The sequence below is a fragment of the Sapajus apella genome, unplaced genomic scaffold, assembly GCF_009761245.1.
Source record: "Sapajus apella isolate SASKATOON/1434 unplaced genomic scaffold, GSC_monkey_1.0 scaffold21, whole genome shotgun sequence".
Lineage (NCBI taxonomy): Eukaryota > Metazoa > Chordata > Mammalia > Primates > Cebidae > Sapajus > Sapajus apella.
The window spans coordinates 12513904-12541286 of NW_022436961.1; the positions used below are offsets into that span (position 1 = coordinate 12513904).

Here is a 27383-nt window from a genome sequence, read left to right on the forward strand (position 1 = left end):
TTCACACCAGCAGTATTTCTTTATATCCTTATCATAACTTATTATCTGACTTTTTGATTATAGCCATCCTAGTGGATGTGAAGTATAGTTTTCAGAATATGAGTTTTGCATTTCTTTTGTTAAGCTTATTTCTAAGTATTTTATTCTTAAATGGAGTTCTTTATTAGTGTATTGTTCATTCCAAATGTACAGAAATATAATTGACTTTTGCATAATGATAATGTATCCTGCAGCCTTCCTGAACTCACTATTCTAATAGATTTTTTTAGTGGAGTCTTTGGGATTTTCTATATATAGGATCATGTCATCTGTAAATAGAGAGTTTTACTTTTTGCTTTCCAATTTTTTTTTTTTTTTTTTTTTGGCCTGATTGGCCTGGCTAAGTACCTCCAGTAAGAGAAGTGGTGAGAGCAGACATCTTTGTCTGTGTTCCTGAATTTAGGCAGAAAGCATCCAGTCTTTTACCAGGAAGTATGATGTCAGTCGTAGGGGTTTTATGGAAGCTCTTTATCACGTTGAGGAAATTTGATTCTTTTTTTGGTTTATAGAGAATTTTTAGACTGTTGGATTTTCTCAAGTGTTTAGATGATTGTGTGGGTTTTTTGTTTGTTTTTATTGATGTAATATATTACATTAATTGATTTTCAGATGTTAACATTACATTCCTTGCATCCCCTTTAGTCATTTTGTATAATTCATTTTACATGTTCCTGGAATCAGTTTGCTGCAATTTTATTGGGGATTTTTGTGTCCATATTTATAAGAAATATTGGTCTGTGTTTTTAGTGATGTCTTTGTCTGGTTTTGGTGGCAGGGAAATATTGTTCCATATAATGAGTTGGGAAGTATTCTATTCTCTCCTCTTTTATTTTTTGGAATAATGTATGAAGAATTGGTATTATTTCTTCTTTAAACATTTGGTAGACTTCACTAAAGAAGCCATCTGGGATTAGGTTTTTCTTTGTGGGTAGTATTCAATTACTAATTCAGTTTCTTCACTTACTGTAGGTCTGTTGTTATTTTCTGTTTCTTGCATCACTTTCAGTAGCTTGTTTTTCTTGAAAATTGTCCATTTCATTTCAGTTACCTAATTTATTGGCATACATTTGTTTATAGTATTCCTTTCATAGTCTTTTTATTTCTGTCAGTAGTAATGTCCTGGACCTCTTTCATTTCTGAGTTTACTGGTTTGAGTCTTTTTGTTGTTGTTGTTCAGTCTGGCTAAAGGTTTGTCAATTTTGTTGCTTTTCTTTTTCTTCAAAGAACCAATTTTGGTTTTACTCTTTTTGCTATTATTCTATTCTCTATTTCATTAATTTTTTCTCAATTTTTTTTTTTTTTGCATTAGGTTTAGTTTCTATTTCATGTGTGTGTGTGTCTTAAGGTGAAAGATTAGGTTATGATTTCAGATATTTCTTCTTTGTTGATATAGGTCTTTATAGCTATAAATTTCTAGAAGCAACTACTTTAGCTGTGTCCCATGACATACGTTATGTTGTAATTTTCATTTATCTTAAATTTACCTTCTAATTTCCCTTTTGACTTATTATTTAATTCATTGGTTTTTCCCACAGAAGAAACATAGTCTATTTGCAAATATCCAAAAATTTTTTGTTATTGATACCTATTTTATTCCATTGTAGTTGGAAAACAGTTTGTATTATCTTTTTCCTTTAAGTTTGTTGAGGTTTGTTGTATAATCTAGCAAATAGGCTTTCCTGGAGAATGATCCATGTGCAACTGAAAAGAATGTACAGTAGCCCTTCAGTATCTTTTGGGGAGGATTTGTTCCAGGACCTTCCATGGATACCAAAATTTGTGGATGCTCAAATTCCTTATACAGACTGGCTCAATATTTGCATATAACCTACATATATCCTCTCATATACTTTAAATTATCTCTATATTACTTATAATACCAATACTATATTTGTGCTGCATAGTTATTATACTGTTATTTGTATTATTTTTTGTTATTATATTGTTATTTTGTTGTGTTTTTATTTTAATTTTTCACCCATGGTTGGCTGAATCTATGGATTTGGAACCCACCAGTACATAGGGCCAACTATACTATATTCTGCTGTTTCCAAGCAAGATGTTCCTTGGTTTATAGTTTGTTCAAGTGTTCTGTTTCCTTGATGATTTTCTGCGTAGTTGTTCTGTCCACATTTCCCCTCAGTCAGAAGTGCTTATATTAGAGACAATAGATAGGGACCTTTCCCCACTTCTACTGCAGCCCATCCCCACCATATAGTAGCTTATTACTTTAATCAAATGATGATACCTTTCAGGGTGATGAACTTTAGAGAATACCTTTATTATGCCCAAAATCAAAGCCACATGTGTTGGCTATCAGTATACTCCTCTCCCTCTAGAGTACACCAGACCTATACAACCTAATACAGTAGCCACTAGTCACATGTGGCTCTTCAAATTTAAATTAGTTAAAATTAAATAAAATTATAAATTCAGTTTATCAGTCACACCAGGCATATTTCAATGCTCATTAACCACATGTGTGACATTTCTGTCATCACTGAATATATGGTACTAATAACTGTTTGGTAGTGTACTTTATTGATTGTAATATGGTTTGGTTCGTTTCCTTATTTTATTGACGATGTTAGATTTGTTGGGGATTTTTTTCTTACTACTTTTTTATTTTAATTTTTTTATTTCCATAGGTTTTTGGGGAAACAGATGGTATCTGGTTGCATGAGTAATTTCTTTAGTGGTGATTTGTGAGATTTTGGTGCACCCGAGATGCTGGATATGTTCTACAATTTTTGTCATTTGATGAGAATGCCAAAAAAAAGGGAATAAAGTAAAAATGCCATTATCAAGTTTAAAGAGATAGTACAATGTAGTGATTATGGTTCTACTGTTTATAAACTGTGTGATTCTAGGCACATTACTCTTTTTTTATGCATATTTACCATCTCAATGGCCAACAAATTACTCTTAATTTCACTTTCTCATCAATAAAATGGAAATGTTATTGAGATTAAATTAGGCTGGGCTCTGTGGCTCACGCCTATGATACCAGCACTTTGGGAGGACAAGGCAGGTGGATTATGAAGTCAGGAGTTCAAGACCAGCCTGACCAACATGGTGAAACCCCATCTCTAATAAAAATACAAAAATTAGCCAGGTATGGTGGCACACAGCTGTAATCCCAGCTACTCAGGAGGCTGAGGCAGGAGAATCACTTGAACCCGGGAGGTGGAGGATGCAGTAAGCCAAGATCACGACACTGCACTCCACCCTGGGTGACAGAGTAAGACTCTGTCTCAAAAAAGATTAAATTAATGTACATCAGGCACTTAAAACAGGACCTAGCATCCATATTAAGCATTTTATAAGTTATTATTAACATGTGTATGTTAATATGCATTTGTCACACATTTGTAAAAGTGAAATTATTAAATCTAAGTTATTAGGTTTTTTGGTTGGTTTGTTTTGAGACAGGGTCTTGCTGTGTCACCCAGGCTGGAGTACAGTGGCGCCATCTCGGCTCACTGCAACCTCTGCCTCTTGGGTTCAAGCAATCCTCCCACCTCAGCCTCTCAAGTAGGTGGGACCATAGGCAATGCCCCACCATGCCCAGCTAATTTTTGTATTTTTGGTAGAGATGGGGCTTCACCACGTTGGCCAAGCTAGCCTCAAACTCCTGACCTCAGGAGATCTGCCCACCTCAGCCTCCCAAAGTGCTGGGATTACAGGTGTGAGCCACTGTGCCCGGCCTAAATTTAAGTCATTAGGTTTTTTCCCCCACATTAGTATATATTAATCCATCTTTTTTTTTCCTGAGATAGAGTCTCACTCTGTCGCCCAGGCTGGAGTGCAGTGGCGCAATCTCAGCTCACTGCAACCTCTGCATCCCAGGTTCAAGTGATTCTCCTGCCTCAGCCTCCTGAGTAGCTGGGACTGCAGGTGTGTGCCACCACACCCGGCTTTTTTGAAATTTCGGTAGAGACAGGGTTTCACCATGTTGGTGCCAAAGTGCTGGGATTACAGGCATGAGCCACCTCGCCTGGCCATATTAATCCATCTTAATCTTTGTAATAGCTGCATAACATTCTGTCTTCTAGAACATATGTTATAACGTATGCTCATAGTAATTATTATCATTTTTGATATGTCATTCATTTAATGTCTCATGTAGATGTATAATTAGGTTTCTAGCTTTCAGCTGTCTTGGATTATTTTACTGAAAATTCTTATCCATAGAACTTTGGGTATATACAAGTTTATCAGAATAGTAAATGAGTAAGAGTAGATTTGCTATGAATATAGATGATTACATATACATACCAACATACTGATGAATACTGTCAGCTTGTTTTCTCAGAAATTTGTACCAATTTATACTCCCATGAACCATAATAAAAAGTACTTATATTTGTATAGTATTAATCATCTTTTCAAATTTTTGCCAGTTTAAAAATTTTTTAAAATGGATCTTATTGCTTATTTAGTGAGGTTGAGGCATCTTTTTGTGTTTGTTGACAGCTTTAACCATTTTGATCTTTGAGTGTTGTTGTTTATCATGCATTTTGACCTATTATTAATTTTTATGTAATTGACATGTTTTACTATGTTTTCTGATTTTCAGTCATGGTTTAATCATATGCCAAGATTACAAAAATATCCATTCATGTTTTTCTCTAGTACTTTTCTGGGTTTTTTTAAATAGTGAATTTTATTTTGATTGGCATAAGGTAGCGTAGGAATCTACATTTCCATTTTCTTCTCCACTATACTCCTCACTGTTAAGAATTGCATCTCTTCATATGTGGTTATATTTCCATGATAGCTTACTATAAGTAGTAAAATCACAAATGGTTGTAGAATTTATAGAGCATAGCTCTCTTACTGTGAAAAAGAACCTTACGGTACTCCTCAGTGACATGATAACTTCATATATTTTATACATCTCACAAGCAATTTATCATTAATTACTGTTTTAATAAATGTATGTTTAGGGTGTTACTTAGCTATGAATGTTTTATGAACATTTATGAGAAATTATTATTTGTTTAATTTGCATTTTTGTAAGTTCCTTCATCATTACATGAGGTTTCTTAGGAAATTTTAGGAATAATTTTTTATAAATGATTTTCAAAGTTTGCTTTTATTTTCCAGTTTTTTATTTATGTGTGTATATATATATATATATATATTATTTGCAGGACTATTTATTTCACTGCAAAAGAGGAAGCAGTTTGCTTTGGTTCCTGGGAAAGATTTTATGGAACTTTTTGGATTTTTCTTTCCCTATTTTTCCACCTCATTCCCCTTTCCTTTTTTTTCTCCCATGGTAGAGGGGAAAGAAGCAAGGTAACAGTAGATAGAGGGAGATTATTTTGCCTTCTTATATGTAGATGCTGTTATTAAATATCTGAATAAAGAAAATTAATATAAGAAGGCTGTTGTCTATTGGGAAAATGTTTTTATTCCTATTTAGTTTTTTTCTTTTCCCCTCCCACCAAGATGGAGTCTTGCTCTCTTGGCCAGGCTAGAATGTAGTGGTACCATCTCAGCTCACTACAACTGTGTCTTCCAGGTTCAAGCGATTCTTCTGCCTCAGCCTCCTGAGTAGCTGAGATTACAGGCACCCGCCACCACATCTGGCTATATATATATATATATATATATATATATATATATATATATATATTTGTATTTTTAGTAGAGACAGGATTTCACCATGTTGGCCAGGCTGGTCTCGAACTCCCGACCTCATGATCCACCTGCCTGGGTCTCTCACAGTGCTAGGATTACAAGCGTGAGCCACCATGCCTGGCCCCTATTTAGTTTTTTTCTATTATTTGTCAGAATTTAATTTTTATGGCTTTATTAAGGTTTCTAGACTAGGAGAATTTCATACTACATCATTTATATTTTATTCATTTGTTAATCATCCTCTTCTCTCTTTGCTTTTTCTGTTGAAAACACATTTTAATCATCATTAGGTTATTAGCTGAACTTTCAATTAAAATCACTCAACAAGTGTACCTGTATTAATAGTTGTCTATAGAAACACTTTTTTTTTTCAAATTTGTCTTATTATTTCCACAGAAAGGACATGCTCTCTGAATAACTGTACAGTGGCCAAAAGAATTGGAAAAGGAAAAGATGCTACTGTCATCTTTGAGCATTTCAAGAAGCCTGTAGATCCATTTGTTCAAGAAAACTGTTTATACAGTGCACCAAATTCAGAGATAAACCATTCCAACTCAAATATTTCTAACTCCTGTGGAAATGTGCAAAATGGAAACACTTCTATACCTGAAACATACAGTGGACAGACAGAGCACAATTTAGTAGAAATTAGAGACACTTCTCAAGTACCCGCACATGATTCAGATATTTCACTTACGCCCAGTGATGCCAACGCAAGTGTTAATGGTGACTTTGTGTTAAATTGGACAAGTCTTAAAAATATTTTAAGTGGTCTTAATGCTGCTTGTCCTCTTCACAACAATACTGGCTCAAGCACAGTTACTACTTCAAAATTCATCAAAGACCCAAGACTGATGAGGAGAGAAGAAAGTACGGGAGGACAGAGTAATAGTGCAGGCTTAAATGAGATTTTGCAATTTGAGAAGAGTTTAGATTATGTTAATTCAGAAATAAACCTGTCATCTACACGGTCTAATTCTGCCTCTTCCTCAGAAGTTGTCCTTGGTGATCATGCTGTTTTTACTAATTGTTTGGACGCTCCTTGCTTTAACATTTCTGTTGATGATTCACAATCTTGGGCTCACAACATAGGCTCTGAGGACTATGATTGTATACCTCCCGATAAAGTTACCATGGCAGGACAATGTAAGGACCAAGGCAATTTTTCCTTCCCAATTTCTGTGTCAAATGTAGTGTCAGAGGTTAAGAATCAAAACCACAGTGAGGAGAAGGCTCAGAGAGCCCAACAGGAGTCGGTTAATGCTTATGCAAAAGAGTACAATAGTCACATTTCTCAGAAATTGCAGTCTTCTAATTTAAAAACCATTTATCAGACTGGTTACCAAATGTCTACAATTTTTCCACTCCAAAAGAAAGTAAGCATTGATGAATATCTTCAAAATACTAGAAAGATGAAAAACTTCACTGACATGGAAGACAATTCCAAACATGAAGAAAAGCAAACGTCAAGGAAAAAAATTGAGAATGATTTCAGTAATGAAACAAAAATCAGTCCAATAGATAATTACATTGTTTTGCACCAAGAATATAAAGAGAGTGAGTGTCATAATTATTTTGGGGAAAACTGTGATAAAACATTAATTACTCAAGAGTTAGAAATACCAAAATCTTCTACATCTACCATAAAGGATAAGGATGAACTAGATCATCCAGCATTGAAATGGCAAGTTACTCCAAGTTTAGAGAGCCTGTCACAAAAGTATCCTCAACACTTTGTGGAGAATGAGGATAACATTCATACAAATTTAGCCGTTGCTCAAAAGCTAATGGAACTGAAATTGGGGAAAATAAATCAAAATTGTGCTAGCATTGTAACTGAAGCATTCCAGAAACCAAAAGACGTACCCCAGGCCAAAGAACCACTCATTGATAGAGTTATTTCATCTTACAACATAGAAACAGCCCATGACGATTCAAATTGCAACATAACTAGAGAACATGTATGTATCTATAGGAAAAATGAAAATGAACCAGTGTCATTAGAGAACAGTCAGAGAGACTATAAAGAAACGGCTTATGTTGAAGATAAAGGTCAGGATCATAGTCTGTTCTGTAACTCACGGTTAAACAATAATATAGGCCTGAATGTTAATTTCAAAGAACAAAGAGATAATTATAAAGAAAACGAAAAGGAGGCTAAAGAGAATAATCCTTCGTCTGAAGAAAACAACCTAGAGAATATATATGGAGACGAAAAGCCTGGTTCTCACACAAATGAAAATTTCGGCATTGTAGATGAAAAGGAGGAGAACAAAAATTACAATATAGAAATTTTGAGTTCTGAAGAATTTTCTACTACATTTAACTTGATTTGCAGAGAAAAGTGTGTATCACCCAAAACTGCATTTTTAGAGAGTGAAGAAGATACCAGTAGTGCCATGACACAAAAAGATACTGAAAATACTGGAAGAAGTATAGAGCACTTGGCTTCCACAACATTTCCTGAAATTGCAAGTTCTTCAGTGTGTGTAGCCTCAAATGCTGCAGTACAGATAGCTAGTGCTACTATCCCTGCATTAATCACAAATAATGAAGATGACCAAATATACCAGTTTAAAGAAACTTGTTCTTCTGAAAGTCCAGATTTTGGTTTGTTAGTAAAACATAGGGTTTCTGGTTGTGAAATTGATATGGATAAAAATAAATTACAAGAATCATTTCATCAATCAATAAATGAAAACTTAGTTCTTCAAAGTATTGAATTGGAAAGTGAAATTGAAATAGAATTAGAAGATTGTGATGATGCTTTTGTATTTCAACTAGACACACATAGCCATGAAAATATGCTCTGTGAAGAATTTGTGACCTCATATAAGGCTCTGAAGTCTCGCATCACTTGGGAAGGTCTGTTAGCACTTGATAATGGGGAGATAGAAGTTTTGGAAAGCACCACAGGAAGGGAGAATAGTGATCAGCAGTATTCTAAGGAAAGTAACTATTTTTATTCCTCTGCACAAAACAATGAAACAGAGCTTCCCAGCCCAATTTTACTTCCAGATCTACAAATTAGAATCACTAATATATTTAGGCCAGGATTCAGCCCCACAGCTGACTGCCTTGCATTGAAAGATAATTTTTGCACACATATAATTGATGCCACAAAACTGGAAATAAATAAGGAAGATGAAGAAACCCTAGGATTTGGCATTTATTCCCAGCCTTCTGGTGAAAATACAGATTATCCTTGTGAAGATAAAGTTGGTAATATAAGGCAAGAATCAGGACTAGTGAGTAAAGCTGAAATCTCTCTTTCTTTTGACTTCAGTAATAATACAGATGTGAATCATATGTCTGAAAATCAAAACAGTGAATCTTTATTTACTGAACCTTCTAATGTCACAGCAATAGATGATGGAAGCGGATCTTTCTCTACAAAATCAAAAACTGTATATAATGATACCAAAAATAACAAGGAGGTAGAATCAAGAAGTAACAAAAGGAAGCTATATACATCTTCCAGGGATCAGAACATATCACATAAAGATTTAAGATGGCATGAAATTTGTGGGAGGAAGAGGAGGCGGACCAGTCAAGACTCATCTGAGTGTTTTTCTTCATTATCCCAAGGACGAATAAAAACATTTTCACAGTCGGAAAAGCACATTAAGAGTGTCCTAGATATCCTAAGAGGTGAAGCATCTTTATGTAAAAGTAAACGTCTTTCCAGAAAACTAGACAAAGCAGTTATTCACTTAAAAAAAGCTCATAGAAGAGTTCATACATCTTTGCAGCTTATAGCTAAAGTAGGAGAAAAAGGAAGGGGCCCATTACCAAAATCATATGCAATAATATGCAATGATTTTTGGGAAAGTTGTGACCTTCAAGGTTATAGTTCTCTGTCTCAAAGAAGATATTATTCTACTAAGCATTTTTTGTCAAAAAGAAAATATGACAAACAGAAAAAGAAAAGAGCTCTAAAAGCTGATATTTCTAAATCATTAACCCATGTGTCAAAGTACAAGTCTTACAAAACAAGTAGAGGGAAAAAGTGCCTTTCCAGGAAAAGAATGGCTAGCAGTGTCTCAAAAAGTCACCCCATTATTCACATGGGAGAATTTAGTAATCAAGAACACCCTGAATCACAGTTGCCTGTATCCTCCACATCTCAAATTACAAGTCAGTCAGTTTATTATAATAGCAGTGTTAGCAATCCAAGTTTATCAGAAGAGCGTCAGCTCTTTTCTGGAAAAGCTAGATCTCTGTTTTCCCCAAACCACTCAGATGAGAAACTAATTGAAAAAGAAAATCAAATTGATACAGAATTTTTATCTAGGATTAGTAAATATGAAAAGCTTGAGAACCATTCAGCAAATCATAAAGATGCAACTAAAGAAAACTGTTGTAAGATTAATGAAGTAATAAATGAAAGTAATTCCATATCTTCAAGTTGCATAAAAGAAAACAACATAGATTATAGTACAGGCAACGATTATGATGCAATTTGCATAGATCACACAAAGGTGAAAACTGACGTACTTATTTCAGTCTTAGATTCAAACATGGAGCACTTTTTAAATGCTGATCTCTACCAACAAAATAACCTTATTTTATCTGATTGTAAAAGAAACCTGGAAGTAAATTTTCCTATAGAAAAGTGTACAGTTCCTATTGAGAGATCCAAACAAAACATTATTACAGGAAACTTCCTTATGGACCCATTAAACCTGACCTTGATAGCAAGTAAAAAGTACAGTATTCCTCAATTGTTATCAGCTGCTGCAGTGACAGATAGTGAGGGAGAATCTTCAAAATCTTACTTGGATAAGCAGAGAATTCTTACTATAGATTCTTTTGCAGCATCCACTACTGTATCAAACTGTGAGCAGAGCTGTAGAGGAAAGGAGCTTCTAAAGACAGGACAGTGCTCTTCAGGTAATTGCCTCCATACAAATGGGAATGAAACAAATGTCACTGATAATTATGAGTTGGATGTAACATCAGTAACTGAAGAAAGTAAAAGTTATGGGGAAAATGTAGTGAAATTATCTTCCAGTGATAGTTCTCTGCTTTTAAAAGATAATGTGAAGGGCCCTTCTTCAGAAACATGTACTGTAAAGAAAGACACTGAGGACAGAATAATGCAGAAAGTTAAACAAGCAGAAAAAGCAAAAGATTCTGTTTACAAAAGCATGACTGAAGGATCAACTGTTAAGACTGAGTACAAAAATCAAAAGAATCAGATCTCAGAAGAATCCTGCTTAAGTGAGAAAATGATTAAAACTAACTTGATTGATTCCCATCTAAGCACTGAAAATACTACTACTGAGTCAGTCTCTTTGAAGAACGCAGTTTCTAATCCACTTAACAAAAGAGAGAAGAAAGGGGAAATAAAAGTTAGTAATGTCTCTCAGTCTGACTTGACATTACATTCAGAATTAGTCTGTATTTCCAAACCAGAGATTCTAGGAGTTAATCATATGCCTGTTTTACCTGCCCACTCTGAAACCTGTAAAGTCACTACTTTTCTGAAGAAACCTACATCATATGTGAGTGAATTTAAAGACAAACATTCCTCAGCTAATCATATGGCCATTATAGCTCAACTGTCTCAAATTTTGCAGAGGGCAGATGAAGCATCATCTTTGCAGATTCTACAGGAAGAAACTAAGGTTTGTCTAAATATCCTCCCTTTATTTGTGGAAGCTTTTGAAAGAAAGCAAGAATGTTCAGTTGAACAAATCCTGATTTCAAGAGAACTGTTAGTAGACCAAAACCTGTGGAATAATTGGAAACACACATTAAAACCATGTGCTGTTGACACGTTGGTAGAACTTCAAATGATGATGGAAACAATTCAATTCATTGAAAACAAAAAAAGGCGCTTAGAAGGTAAACCAACATTCCGAAGCTTGCTTTGGTATGATGAGACACTGTACGCTGAGCTTCTTGGAAAACCACGTGGATTTCAACAGCAGTCTAATTTCTATCCTGGTTTTCAAGGAAGGTTAAAATACGATGCATTCTGTGAATTACAGACTTATCATGATCAATTAGTTGAATTGCTCGAAGAAACAGAAAGGGAAAATAATTCATACTACGCATTCTTAAAGTACAAGCGACAGGTTAATGAATGTGAAGCCATAATGAAGCATTGTTCCGATTGCTTTGACTTTTCTCTTTCTGTTCCATTTACTTGTGGAGTTAACTTTGGAGATAGTTTAGAAGACCTGGAAATCTTAAGAAAAAGTACTTTAAAGTTGATCAGTGTACATGGGGACTCTCCTAAAGTTCATTCATATCCAGGAAAACAGGACCATCTGTGGATTATCATAGAAATTATCTCCTCAAAGATTAATTTTATCAAGAACAATGAGGTAGTATGTATTAAAATATCTCTTTATGGTCTGGAACATATCTTTTTTGATGCTGCAAAAAATCTTGTTTGGAAAGAGAGAGGACAGTCTTTCAGCAAAAACTCACCAAAAAAGGATGAAGAGGGACTACTCACAGTGAATAAATATGCTTTTTCTAAGTTGCAGAAGATATATGATACTTTGTCTAAAGATTTAAACAATGAACCAATTTCCAGTATTGGGCTTGAGGATACTATAATTGCTTCCAGAAATCATCCAATAAACAAAGCAACAATTAGCATAGAAAATTGTAAGTTTAACAGTACTTTGCTTGCACACCCAGATATTTGTTGTATTAGTGAAATATTGGATCAAGCTGAATTTGCAGACCTTAAAAAATTACAGGATCTCACCTTGAGATGTACAGATCACTTAGAAATTTTAAAAAAATACTTTCAGATACTGCAAGATGATAACATAGATAATATTTTTATCACAGAAGAAAATGTTTTAGATACGGTAAAAAACCACAGCCATGCAGCTATAATTTTAAAGCCTGAATCTATTGAAATGTATATTGAAATCGTCATGGTCTCAGAAACAATTCACTTTCTTAAAAATTCAATAGCAAAGAAACTAGACAAACAGAGGTTTCGAGGTATGCTTTGGTTTGATTTGTCACTTCTTCCTGAGCTGGTTCAATGCCAAGAAAAAATGGCTTCTTTTTCATTTCTTAAAGAAAACTCAACAGATGTTTGCCTTTGGAAAGTGATAGAGACTGCTATTTCTGAACTTAAGAAAGATCTGGATATTATCTACAAATATAATGAAGCTGTTAATTGCTCATATGCTCTTCATTTGATCTCAAGAGAACTTCAAGAACTTTCAGAAATAAAAAAGCTTCTGAAGAAGTCCGAGTATCCCACTTCCACATATGTTGAATTTGTGCCATGTATAGCATCCATAAATTATGGAAGCACTATTACGGAGTTAGAATACAACTACAATCAATTTTCTACACTGCTGAAGAATATAATGTCTGCCCCTAGGAAAGATTTAGGAAAAATGGCCCATATTATGAAAGTCATGAAAACAATTGAACATATGAAGATTATATGTGCTAAAAATGCTGAATTAACCATTTCCTTTATTCTATGCCAAATGCTGTGTAACAGAAGGAAGATTTTACAGCTGAAGAGAAAAGAAAAATTGATTATTCATGTTGTAAAACCTGAGGAAAATATCAATAAGTCTAGTATTTCTATAATGATTCCCCCAATATCAGAGTGCTTAATCAAAAACATTTCAAAGTCCTCTAAACAACGACCTAGCAGTGCAGACAAATGTGAAGACTCTCAAGAACAACAGAAAAATACTGTTTCCAGTTGTAAAAAGCTAAAGGTATGAATGTTTTAAACAAAACTTTTGTAAGTATTCTTTTTGAAAACAAGTTTACTCATTAAGCAAACAAGTAGTTTGCAGAATTCTAAAAGTTGAGAATGGTGTATTGTCTGGCAAAATAATTTACTAACTATAATATTGAATTAAACTATTCATGTTATCTATAAGATGATATATATATAGATGATACCTTGAAAATGTCTACTTTTTAAACATAAAATTAAATGTTTTAACTTAGAAATAATCTTTTGGAAGCATGTAAATTTTAATAGCTTCTTAAGGGAGAGTTCAATATTATGAATACTAAGTGAATGACCAATATTTACTGTGTAGCTTCAACATAACAAGCCTATGCCCAGTGTAGTGAATATTAAAAACTGGCTAACAAAGTCTGTCTTCTTGACCATTATCATCTGAATGGAGAAATAGGACAAATATTTTTCAAGAGATAATTATCAAGGAGTTAAAAGTTCTATGTTGAATACATTTTAACAAATTGTCTATAGCATTTAATATGTACTTTCACTGATTTATTTTATACAAAATCCCTTATGATGTATGTCCTATTATCTTAAAGATAAGGAAATTGGGACATAGAGGAAATGAGTATCCCGAGGTCACAGAGTTTAGTAAATGGGAGCACCCAGCTCTAAAGAAGGCAGTCTGGCCTCCAAATCCCTTACTGACAGTTGTCCCAGCTCTGCTCAAAGAGGTTTATCTTACAACTGTTCAAGTCTTCTTAGTTCAGAATTATAGAAAAGAAACCTATATGCAGCTGGGCGCAGTAGCTCCCGCCTGTAATCCCAGCACTTCAGGAGGCCAAGGGGGGCAGATTGCTTGACTCCAGGAGTTTAAGACGCCTGGGCAACACGGTAAGACCTCGTCTCTACTAAAAATACCAAAAAAGCTGGACGTGGGATGGCATACACCTGTAGTCCCAGCTACTTGGGAGGTCGAAGTAGGAGGATTGCTTGAGCACAGAGGCAGAGGTTGCAGTGAGCTGAGATTACACCACTACACTTCAAACTGGGTGACGGAGTAAGACTCTGTTTCAATAAAAAAATAATATATTTGTAGTCTGGAACAATTTAACTTAGTGGGTAAGAATAATCTATGGGTAGTGAAGGTTATTTTAGATTATGGAATGTCTTAAAACTAAGGAGTTTGAACTTCATTCCGTACACATTGAAGCATACTCTCATATGAAATGTTTTTTCGAATGGCGTAATGGATAGATTCTGAGTATATAAGTCATATACATCTTCTATAGAAGTATTTGTAGTAGTAAGTAGTAGTACTGTGTATAGTAGTACTATATACTTACAGTGATAAGTTAGTCATAGCTTAGAAAAAGGTGTTAGAAAGGAAAATTCATATTTGACAGACATGACTTGAAGAACTGATGGTGCTTAGCAACTGGTTTACAAGAAAGGGCATAAAAGAGGGAGGAAGCAGTCATAAATGGACTTCAAGATTAGTTTTAAGGGCCAGGTACCATGGCTTATGCCTGTAATCCACTTTGGGAGGCTGAGGCAGGTGAATCACCTGAGGTCAGGAGTTTGAGACCAGCCTGGCCAACATAGTGAAACCCGATTTCTACTAAAAATATAAAAATCAGCTGGATGTGGTAGCGGGCACCTTTAGTCCCCACTACTTGGGAGGCTGAGGCAGGAGAATCGCTTTAACCAAGGAGGTGGAGGTTTTAGTGAGCCGAGATTGCACCACTGCACTCCAGCCTGGGTGACAGAGCAAGACTGTATCTCGAAAAAAAAAAAAAAGATGTGAGGATAAGAATTATGTTGCAAATTTCTTTTCTTAAAAGTTACTCCAAACACATGTGAAATATGGGAAGTCTAGGAGAGTCACTGCTTTCTGCAGGAAGGTGATAATTAATGAGTCTAACTTCAGATGTCAGAACAAGAAATTACAAATATCTAATATTGAAATAATAATTTGTATTATAGTTTGTCATCACTAATGTAGATTTTCTTTGCATCTTTTAAACACAGGTGGACATGAAAGATGTCACAAAAATCAGCAGAGAAAAGGCAACTTTCAAGCATCCAAGGTAGGAGTTGCCATCAGCCCTATGTGAAAAAAAATGAACAAAATTGGGCAAATACAAAACAACTAGAATAAACTAATTGTTTATGTATAATGCCATTGGATCATACATATAACTTAAGGGATAAGAGTAAGCAAAGAAAAAAGAAGTTTGTTTGAAATTATACAGTTTCTGAAATTCAGCCTAAGGAGTTTGAACTTCATTCTGTAAGTATTAAAGGCTAAAGTCATGTGAAATGTGTTTTTTCATTGACTTAAAAGTTAAATAAGTTTTTTCAGTGACTTAATACATTCTGAGTATTGTTAGAAGTAACTCAGCCAAGGCTTAGAAAAGGGTCATTGTTTCACAGAATAAGAAAGAAAAATTAATATCTGATAGACAATACCTAAAGAATTGATAGGGCTTAGTAACTGGTTTACTAAAAAAGGACTTTTTTTTTTTTTTTTTTTTTTTTGAGACGGAGTTTCGCTCTTGTTACCCGGGCTGGAGTGCAATGGCACGATCTCGGCTCACCGCAACCTCCGCCTCCTGGGTTCAGGCAATTCTCCTGCCTCAGCCTCCTGAGCAGCTGGGACTACAGGCACGCGCCACCATGCCCAGCTAATTTTTTGTATTTTTAGTAGAGACGGGGTTTCACCATGTTGACCAGGATGGTCTCGATCTCTTGACCTCGTGATCCACCCGCCTCGGCCTCCCAAAGTGCTGGGATTACAGGCTTGAGCCACCGCGCCCGGCCACTAAAAAAGGACTTTTAAAACAAAAAAAGGGACTTTTAAAAATAGGACAAGTGATAAGATTATTATTATTATTATTTTTAGATAGTGTCTTGCTCTGACACCAGGCTGGCGTGCAGTGGTGCAATCTCGGCTCACTGCAACCTCCACCTCCCAGGTTCAAGCCTCTCCTGGCTCAGCCTCCCGAGTAGCTGAGACTACAGGGGTGCACCACAACACCCAGCTAATTTTTGTATTTTTTAGTAGAGACAGAGTTTCACCATGTTAGTTAGAATGGTCTTGATTTCTTGACCTTCTGATCCGCCCACCTCGGCCTCCCAAAGTGCTGGGATTACAGGCGTGAGCCACCGTGCCCGGCCTACTTTTTTTTTTTAACTTGTGCATTTTGAAGAACAGGAGATTTCAAAATTGCCATTTTAATGAGAACCTACATCATCATCAATTCCCATATAATACTTTGAGTTCTCAGAAAATATAATTTTGATTTTAATTATGTTTCTAGTGACGTTTCAGTGAGGACGAATTCAGTAAAATATGGGGCTTTTAGTTTCTTGAATAAAATATAGGAATTCCAGGACAAAGATGAATTCCTCTTGACTATAGAGAAATAGTACTTCTTTTCCCATCTCAACATATTTCCTCATATAATTTAAGCATTTCATAAAGCACCAAAAAATATAATTACGGGCCAGGTGCGGTGGCTTACGCCTGTAATCCCTGCAGTTTGGGAGGCCAAGGCAGGTGCATCACCTTAGGTCAGGAGATTGAGACCAACCTGACCAACATGGTGAAACCCCATCTCTACTGAAAATACAAAAATTATCCAGGCGCGGTGGCAGGCGCCTGTAATCCCAGCTACTTGGGAGGCTGAGGCAGGAGAATCACTTGAACCCGGGAGGCGGAGGTTGCAGTGAGCCAACATGGCGCCACTGCACTGCAGCCTCCGGGGAACAAGTGATTCTCCTTCAAAAGAATAAAAATAAAAAAAAAAAAAATATATATATATATATATATATACACACCTGCATTAACTTTCTGGCTCTAGACATTCCCATATGGATCCTTCTTTTTTTTTTTCTATTTTTTGGGGAGAAAGCGCCTTTTGCTCTTTTGCCCAGGCTGGAATGCAGTGGCGTGATCTCAACTCCCTGCAACCTCCACTTTCCAGGTTCAAGTGATTCTTCTGCCTCAGCCTCCTGAGTAGCTGAGATTACAGACATGTGCCACTGCGCCTGGCTAATTTTTGTATTTTTGGTAGGGGCGGGGTTTCACCATGTTGGTCAGACTGGTCTTGAATTCCTGACCTCATGATCCACCTGCCTCGGCCTCTCAAAGTGCTGGGATTACAGGCATGAGCCACCGTGCCCGTCCAATGGATGCTTCTCTCAGCTGCTTGAGACTGCCTGAATTTAGCTAATATTTCAAGGCTATTAAGTTGGCAAGAAATTTTGGAGATGTGCTTTTCCTGTTCTCAAAGATGAACAGACAAAAACATCTTAGTCTGTTATAACAGAAAGGGAAGAAGTCTTTGGTGGGAAGGCAAGGGCCACAGCTAGTAGTTTGCTGTTATTTATAGCTGTTTACAAGTAATGAGGATTGCCAGCAGGCAGGAGGCATATGAATTTTAAAAACTACACTGAACAATTGACTAGTGATCAGTTTCCTACTTTTAAAAGCCTCCATTAGAAAATGTCTAAGGCACAAAATAGTTTATTACAATATTGGAAATGTATTATGTATTTAAAATGTAGAGCATATCATCTTTGGTAGGAAAATTATCTAAATCCAAACCACAGCAGTCAAAACTGGGAAAATATGTTACTTGTATAGTGCCAATAGAATGAGAAAATGTAAATCTTAAGAACTCTTCTCCTAGATAAAAATTTCAAATATATATTTCCATTAAAATGTTGTGACACTATATATTTAAAGTCATTTTTATGTATGTTTTGCACCTAATAGGACTACAGGATCTCATCCCCAAAGTAAAAAGAAAATAGTATCAAGTTCGTCTAACAATCTGAAAAAAAACCATTTAACTCCAAAAATGGTTGAAATGCAAAGATCACTACCTGGCTCACTTTTAGAGAACCCAAAAGACACTTGCACGTCAAAGTCAGAAAGCAAAATAGACTTAACTGTGTCAGAACACTTCACTGGACAACAGGAAAATTTAACTAGCATGAAGAAAACAAGTGTGAACTTCAGTGCTGCGGAAACAAAAAGTGGTAACAAAGATTGTGCTGCTTTTGCAATTTGTGACCAAAAAAGTGTACATGACACATTTTCTCCAGACCATGAGAGAGTTATGCAGAAATTTCTTAAAAATTCTCCAGATCCCACCCAAAAATCCCATCTTTCTGCCATAAACCCAGGAACTGATGTTTCTCTTGTGCCTGATATATCAGTGCTCTCAAAGCCAATTATCTGTGTTGAGAAAAATAGCCGTATTGATCTAGAAATGAATGACACAGTCGTTAAGCTTCAAGATAATGATATAGTAAATTCATCTATTAAAAATTCCACATGCGTGACTTCTCCAGAACCCATTTTTATCCAGAACAAAATTCCTACTCTGCAGATAAATGAACTACAGCCTGTGGAAACTGAGTCAGAGGACAAATACATGAAGGATACATTGAATCCCAATACAGTACATACTTTTGGAGGACCTGGGCATATAACTCTTAATGTGAATCAAACGGCAGAGTACTCTTTTTCTGAACAACAGAATGACGAAAATTCAAAAGTCCTAACTCAGAATGCCGCCACATATTGGAATGAACTTCCACAGTCTGCATGTACCCCAGTATGTAATTCTTCTGAGAATTTATTTGGAACTTCATATCCATACTATTCTTGGTATGTTTATCATTACAGCAGCAGCAATGGCAATGCCATTACTCAGACATACCAAGGAATAACATCATATGAAGTACAGCCACCTTCTTCTGGGCTGTTGACCACAGTGGCAAATACTACCCAGAGCACACATTCTAATCTTCTGTACTCGCAATATTTTACTTACTTTGCTACGGAGCCACAAGCAAATAATTTTGTGCCAGTGAATGGGTATTGTCAATCTCAAATACCTGCTGCTTATAATTTTCAGCAACCCATTTTTTCACAATATGCTTCTCATCAGCCATTACCACAAGCTGCATACCCTTACCTTCCTAATCTAGATGTGCCTCCAGAAGTTCCTTGGACTTACGGTGAGTTTCACATTTTAATGCCTGCTTTATTGAGTTGTTACTTTTAATTATGTCCATTTATATAAGTAGAATTTACAGCAAGTGATGAGTTAGAAGGAGAGAAGGTAGTCATTTTTCTGTACAGATTTGTAGAATTGCTCATGGACTGGGCAGAGAGGGTGAAAATCTAGTTGTCAAAAATTCAAGCAAAAAAAAACTGGCAGTATCACTAATATATTCTTCATGTGTTCTTTAGTAAAACCCAACTGTAGGGAATAGTTAAGTAACTTACAGCTAATCCATACAGTGAAATATGATGCAACAATTGAAGAGTTTTTAATAACATAACTTTTTTTTTTTTTTGAGTTGGAGTTTCGCTCTTGTTGCCCAGGCTGGAGTGCAGTGGCTCTATCTCAGCCACAGCAACATCTGCCTCCCGGGTTCAAGCAATTCTCCTGCCTCAGCCTCCTGAGTAGCTGGGATTACAGTCATGTACCACTATGCCCAGCTAATTTTGTATTTTTAGTAGAGAAGGGGTTTCTTCATGTTGGTCAGGTTGGTCTTGAACTCTCAACCTCAGGTGATCTGCCCACCTCGGCCTCCCAAAGTGCTCGGATTACAGGCATAAGCCACCATGCCTGGCCATTAATAATGTGACATTTTTAAAAAGTATATCATACAAACTTACCTATGTAAATATGGAAATACATAGACATAGTGAAATAAAATATACCAATATTTTAATTCATCTGTCTTCAGGTAATAAAATTTGGGGTATGTAGAGAATGTTTTCCTGTATTTTCTAGATTATCTACTGTGAAACATACATTATTTTGATAATTAGAGGAAAAACACAGTAAAGAACTAAAGTGGGAAAAGAAATTTAAATTCTTCTCTTTTAGTTATCTAATACAGTATCTTAGTGTAAGTGAATAGAGTTAACTGAAATGTATTGGTAAAGAACTTGGTAGTTTGCTCTGTAACATGAAAATTTTTCCCTCTAAAATGCTTAATTCTACTTGTAAAATACCATGATAAGAATATAGGTGTTTTAGTTACATTGAAGTGTGCATTTACCAGAGTTAAAGCAAAATATAAAAACAATTATTAATCCCGCAGAAAAAGTTACACTAACAACCAAATATTCTACCATCGGAGATAAAAGATACTTTAAATAAAAATAACCATCTTTTAATATACAGAGAAATGCAAGATATATATATATATATATTAGGCAGTGTTTCATTCCGTTGTCTAGGCTGGAGTCCAGTGGCATGTTCATAGCTATTGAAACCTCAAACTCCTGAGCTCAAGCTATCCTCCCATCTCAGCATCCCAAGTAGCTGGAACTACAGGCATGCACCACCATGTCCAGCTATTTTTAATTAATTTTTAGTAGAGGCTGAGCACCTATAAGCCCAACATTTTGGGAGGTGGAGGTGGGCAGATCGCTTGAGGCCAGGAGTTCTGCCAACATGGCAGAACCCCATCTCTATTGAAAATACAAAAATTAGCTGGGCGTGATAGCACACACCTGTAATCCCAGCTACTCAGGAAGCTGAGGCATGAGAATCACTTCAACTCAGGAGGCAGATGTTGCAGTGAGCCAAGATCGTGCCACTGTACTCCAGCCTGGACGACAGAGGGAGATATATATATTAGTAGAGACGAGGTCTTACTGTGTTGCCTAGGGTGATCTCGGACTCCTGGCCTTAAGTGATCCTCCTGTCCCTGCCTTCCAAAGTGTGGGATTACAGCTGTGAGGCATCAAGCCCAGAGAATTTCATTTTAAAAGTTTCTAAACCCTGGATATTGTTACAAATTAATATGTAGAAAAAAATTGAGAGGCCATAAGTCTGAATTGAACAAGAATCAACCTGTTGACATAGTTCTATTTCTAATTGAGAAATCTGATTACATCAGTACCTCTGCATTGGAGTTATATCACTGATCACTAAAACTTATAGGGTAAAATTCAAATACATTAGCCTGTAATGCAGAGCCCTTCACAGTCCTGTATATTCAAACTTATCTCCCACCACTTCCACCTCTGCATTCAAGCCACATTGGACAGCTTAATGTTCTCCCCTAGGACAATCTCTTTCATACTTCTGTAGTACTTTTTGTGTGCTTTTTTCATGTAAGACGTGAGTATTAGATGGCATCGTAATAATCTCTGTATCCTTCCCTTTCTTCCCTGCCCCCGTAAATGACTTTACACAGGGCTAGAAAATTTTCACCTAAGACAGAACATAAGGAAAACGATAAAAGAGGGGAGAAAAGTCTGGGTGCAGTAGCTCACACCTGTAATCCCAGCACTCTGGGAGGCCGAGGTGGGCGGATCACTTGAGGTCAGGAGTTCAAGACCAGCCTGACCAACATAGTGAAACCCCGTCTCTCCTAAAAATACAGAATTAGTCGGATGTGGTGGTGCATGCCTGTAATCTCAGCTACTTGGGAGGCTGAGGCAGGAGAATGGCTTGAACCCAGGAGGCGAAGGTTGCAGTGAGCTGAGATCGCACCTCTGCACTCCAGACTGAGCGACAGAGTGAAACTCCGCCTCAAAGAAAAAAAAAAGAAGCAAAAAGAGGAAGAAAGTCTATAATGACTCTGCTTTTTCCTTTTTGATTAATTTGATACCATTGCTGATGCTGTAAGGATGAACACAAAACATAGTAGATGGGGCAAACCTATGAATTAAATTAGACACTTTAATTTCTGAGATAGGAAATCTTGATTGTAATTGTTTCAGACAGACAGGTTCTCATAGTTTGGGCTTTCTTTTGTTCTTAATAGTTAAGCTATTTGTGAAGTTTTAAAAAAAAAGATAGCTCTGGAATTACCTCCTTGGTTATATTAGTCCAATGAAAATAAAAGAAAAAGAAATATTTATTTATTTATTATAATATCCAAAAGTCGCTCTGAAAAAGTTAAGGAGGCAGTTGCAATGTTATAAGCACATCTTTGAGTTACTATGAGTGCAAATAATCCACAGAAATCACCTCTCACACTTAATGGGAACGGCATTCTTAAATATGTGAAAATCTGTTGGACCCATTTGTCACTGTATTCTTCATGGTTCTTGTATTCAACACCAGAAAATGGAACTAAAGGACTGTGCTTGAGTGAGCCCTGTCCCAGTCACATTATGTCTTGTATTACATTTAATTTCACAGGATCCCTTAGAGAGATGCAGAAATACTGCCCTTCTACAAATGAGGAAACCACTCCTCAGAGAGCCTTAAATAACTTTCATAGGATCCAATGATCCTATGGCTACTTAAGGGCAGATAAGCACTTTGATCTCTTTAGCTGTAATTTAAACTCAGATTCTTTCCACTATACTATCATGTACCGTTAGTCTAAATTATTTGCTTCTTTAAATCTTTGCGGTGTTTTTCCTTCCAGCTCCATGGCACCAACAATCCTTTCATCCAGGACACTGAAAATAGTCTTCTGTCTACTGAAATAAAGGAGACATAACAAGTTTTTCCAAGTATTTTTTACTTTTTTTTTTTTTTAACATTTAACGATTTTAAATGTGTGTAAATGTGGTGGGAAGTATAAATCATATGGTTCTTTGTAAAATATACAAATAAAACAGTCCAGCACATATCACATAGGATATCAGTTTCTAACATCTGATATACCAGAATTATTTCCATGCAGTTATAAGGGGAAGATATCATCAAGATTAAGCAGTAGTGGTGAAATCTTTACAACTAGATTCTTGCTTCTGATATGTTTTAATACATTGTTGATGGTATTGTGCCATTTGAGCTGAAAGTAGGATTTTTTTTCATTAGTCATCAAACCAACAATTTGATAATTCTTGACACTTTATTATATAATTTACAATTCTATGCCATATATGGCACATTCCTTCAATTTCAATATTTTATAGTTTTTACTCGTAAAATATTTTTAATAAGAAAATTTGGTTTGCATACTTTCAGTGTTTCCTTGACTACGGATTTTTTTAACTTATATTGGAAGAAATTGTAGTTAATTATATTGGCATGGAAGCACTTTCAGTGCCTTTTTCTACAAGAGCCATTTCCAGAAGATTATTTTGTTTTTGGATTTCACAATTTAAATAGTTATTTTAATGATTTTGTAGCAGATAATCTAGAACAATGTTTATGCTTATGCAGTTAATTATAATAATTTTTAAAATGTAGCACAAATACAGTTTTTTCATGCTCCAGTCGTAAATTTTTCTTTTACATTCTGCAAAAGTGAAAACTCTCTTAGTAATAATCATCATAGGGCATAGTATATAGTATGTAACTGTAGTCTTGAGCGGTCTCTGTTCGTACATTACCTTTCCTGCTCAACAGCTATTCCTGTTTTCTGTAAGACCCTAGTCAGACAAAGCCCTCACAACTGGATAGACCTTTCCAAAGGGTTAGCCCTAAAATGTGACAGAGAATTGGTTTGGCTGAATCTAAACAAATAATTAGCAAAACTTCAATGTTTTTGCAAACTTTTTATAAAAGCAAATTTTTTGTGTTATCTGACACAGGCCTTTGAACAGACTATAATTCTACTTAATGTAAACAAAAAATAATTTTTCAATTTAGAAAGACAATGAGAATCCCCAGGATAAGCCTCTTTATAGTCACTTTAACCAACTAGGATGGAATTCAGAATACCTAAGCTTCTTCTTTAACATACAGATGTTTAAAAAGCTGAAGGTCAAGCAAAGAACAGTAACTGAAAGAAGGGATTTGAAAAGATGATAGAGTTAAAAGCAATATTAAAATAACATTTATATTTTGTTCATGTAGTCTCATTTGAAAATAGTCTGTCAGAATCAGAACTCCTGAACAACTTTGAAAGCAATACTGGTATTCAAAAATGAATAACAGCCATTTGATTTATGCTTCCCTCAGTCATTTGGTTTATGTTTGGTTATGGAAAGATGTTACAGCATTTATTGTTAATACTAATTCTAATAGGTAAACCAAAAATTAAACATTCTTGTTAGGGACTGGTTCTTTAAACAACTTTCAGATTCTGTTGACATTGTCTTTGTGATATTTTTGTTTCATGGGTTTTAATTTCTCTTAAAGAATATTCAGTTACATTTTTCAAAACTCTGTACTTGACAGAATATTTAAAAATGGAACATTTTCTCAGTTATATGTTTTGATTCTAAATATTAAAATAGAACAAATTAAAATGAGCAAATTTTATAAACAAGAAAAACCTGTTTGTAAATATTTTCATTAAAGAAGAATTATTTGAATAAACTGGATTCCTTCTAGTTTCAGGGGTTTTTCTTTTGTATTTCTTGAATAATAAGTGTAAATATGGGCTGGGTGCAGTGGCTCAGACCTGTAATCCTAACACTTTGGGAGGCTGAGGCAGGCAGATCACCTGAGGTCAGCAGTTCAACACCAGCATGGGCAACATGACAAAACTCTGTCTCTACTGAAAATACAAGAATTAGCCAGGCGTGGTGGTGGGTACCTGTAATCCTAGCTACTCAGAAGGCTGAGGCAGGAGAATAGCTTAAACCCAGGAGGCAGAGGTGGCCATGAGCTGAGATAGTGCAACTGCACTCCAACCTGGACAACAGAACGAGACTCTGTCTCAATGACAACAACAACAAAAAACATATGGGTGGTCCTAGGTTTACACATACCCATGACAGTAAAAGCAATCCACGAGGAACTGACCTTGTGTCTTACTTCATTTTCTGTTGCTGTAACAGAATATCACAGGCTGGGTAATTTATAAAGACAAGAAATGTATTTGGCTCACAGTCCTTGAACCTGGGATGTCCAAGATCTAAGGAGCTGCATCTTGTGAGAGCATAAAATGGCGTGTGAGAGCATAAAATGGCATGAGAGAGCAAGAGATTGAGCTCATCCTTTGTAAGGATGCACTGCCACAGACTAACCCATTCCCACAATAACGGCATTAATCTTCATGAGGGCACAGCCTTAATGACCTAATCACCTCTTAAAGGTCCCACCTGTCAACAATATTGGCATTGGGGATTAACATTCCAACAGATGAACCTTGGGGGATACGTTCAAACCATAGCAATTAGATAACTAAATAAACTGCTGGAACACCTTTTCCACTCCAGCTGCATTTGTCTTCACCCCCGTCCTTTCCTCTCAATGTTAAAAACTACATTACAGCCTACAGTTTCATATGACAAGCCAAAGTCCCTGCCCTCATTTACAATTCTCATTCTAGTCAAGGAAGATAAGTAAAACATGTATAATTATTTTGCATCATAAGCAGTGGTATGTTAAAAAAGAAAAGAAAAACTAAGTAATGGACCAGAGAATGGATGATACATAAACTGAGATATTCAGTGATGGCCTCTTGACAAGGTAAGCATCCTTAGCCACCCAAAGCATTGGGATTACAGGTGTGAGCCACCAAACCCAGCCAGAAGACTTTAAGATATCCTGTAGAGCCATTAATCTCAAAATACTGCATTCTGGTCAGACATAGTGGCTCATGCCTGTAATCCCAATGCTTTAGAAGCCAAGGCAGGGGAATCACTTGAGCCCAGAAGTTCAAGACCAGCCTGGGAAACATGGCAAGACCCCGTCTCTACAAAAAAAGAAAAAAGAACTGCATTTTAAAATGGCAAACAGCATTTATCTTCAGATTCATAACTTTTTTTATTTGTCTGTTTGTTTGAGAAGGAGTCTTGCTCTGTCTCCCAGGCTAGAGTGCAGTGGTGCAATCTCAGCTCACTGCAACCTCTGCCTCCTGGGTTCAAGAGATTCTTCTGCCTCAGCCTCCTGAGTAGCTGGGATTACAGACACCCACCACCATGCCTGGCTAATTTTTGTATTTTTAGTGGAGATGGAGTTTCACCATCTTGGACAGCTGGTCTTGAACTCCTGACCACTTGAGCTAGTCACCTTGGCGTCCCAAAGTTCTGGGATTACAGGCGTGAGCCACCACACCTGGCCCATAACTTGTTTTGAGACAGGGTCTCTGTTACCCAGGCTGGAGTGCAGTGGCATGATCTTTGCACACTGCAACCTCAACCTCTCAGGCTCGAGTGATCCTCACCTCAGCCTCCCAAGTAGCTGGGACTGCAGACACACACCACCATGCCTAGCTAATTTTTATATTTTTCATAGAGACAGAGTTTTGCCATGTTACCCAGGCTGATCTCGAACTCCTGGGTACAAGTGATCCTCCCACCCCAGACTCCAAAAGTGCTGGGATTACAGATGTGAACTATGCCACTTGGCCCCTTTTTTATTTTTAAAGTCTATTTACCTTTATTGAGCTAAATGTATGCTGGGTTTAATACCTGGGTGATGGGTTGATAGGTGCAGCAAACCACTATAGCACGTTTACCTATGTAACAAACCTGCACATCCTGCACATCCTGCACATGTACCCCAAAACTTAAAAAAAAAAATTTTTTTTGAAGCGGAATCTCACTCTGTCACCCAGGCTGGAGTGCAGTGGTGCAATATTGGCTCACTGCAACCTCCACCTTCCAGGTTCAAGCAATTCTCCTGCCTCGGTCTCCCAAGTAGCTGGGATTCCAGGCACCTGCCACCATGCTTAGCTAATTTTTGTATTTTTAGTAGAGACAGGGTTTCACCATGTTGGGCAAGGCTGATCTTGAACTCCTGACCTCGTGACCCGGCCAACTCAGCCTCCCAAAGTGCTGAGAATAGGCATGAGCCACCGTGCCTAGCCAGTGATTATTTTTTAGAAGTCTATTTACCTTTATTAAGTAAGGTAATAATTTTGACAGGTTTCTTTTTTCAAATGTGAATGAGAGTCCAAATTGAGAAGATGATCTAGTCAGTTGAGTGTATTTGTTTAAAGATTACAGCCAGGCACAGTGGCTCACGCCAGTATTCCCAGCACTTGGAGGCCAAGGCAGACAGATCACCTGAGGTCAGGAGATCAAGACCAGCCTGGTCAACATGGCAAAACCCTGTCTCTACTAAAAATACAAAAATTAGCCGGGCATGGTGGTGCATGC

The 27383-nt window shown here is 36.4% G+C and overlaps 1 protein-coding gene across 1 annotated transcript in view; it reads left to right on the forward strand.

Annotated features, from left to right (window-relative positions):
- The window catches only part of TEX15 (testis expressed 15, meiosis and synapsis associated), a 66298-nt gene extending 41765 nt beyond the window's left edge, over window positions 1–24533 (forward strand). The window contains exons 6-9 of the mRNA XM_032288286.1: window positions 6085–13403; window positions 15413–15471; window positions 18165–19417; window positions 22805–24533. Coding sequence (XP_032144177.1) covers window positions 6085–13403; window positions 15413–15471; window positions 18165–19417; window positions 22805–22842 — 8669 coding nt within the window. The 3' untranslated portion in view covers window positions 22843–24533. The remainder of the gene's footprint in view (window positions 1–6084; window positions 13404–15412; window positions 15472–18164; window positions 19418–22804) is intronic.
- The last annotated feature ends 2850 nt before the right edge of the window (window positions 24534–27383 follow it).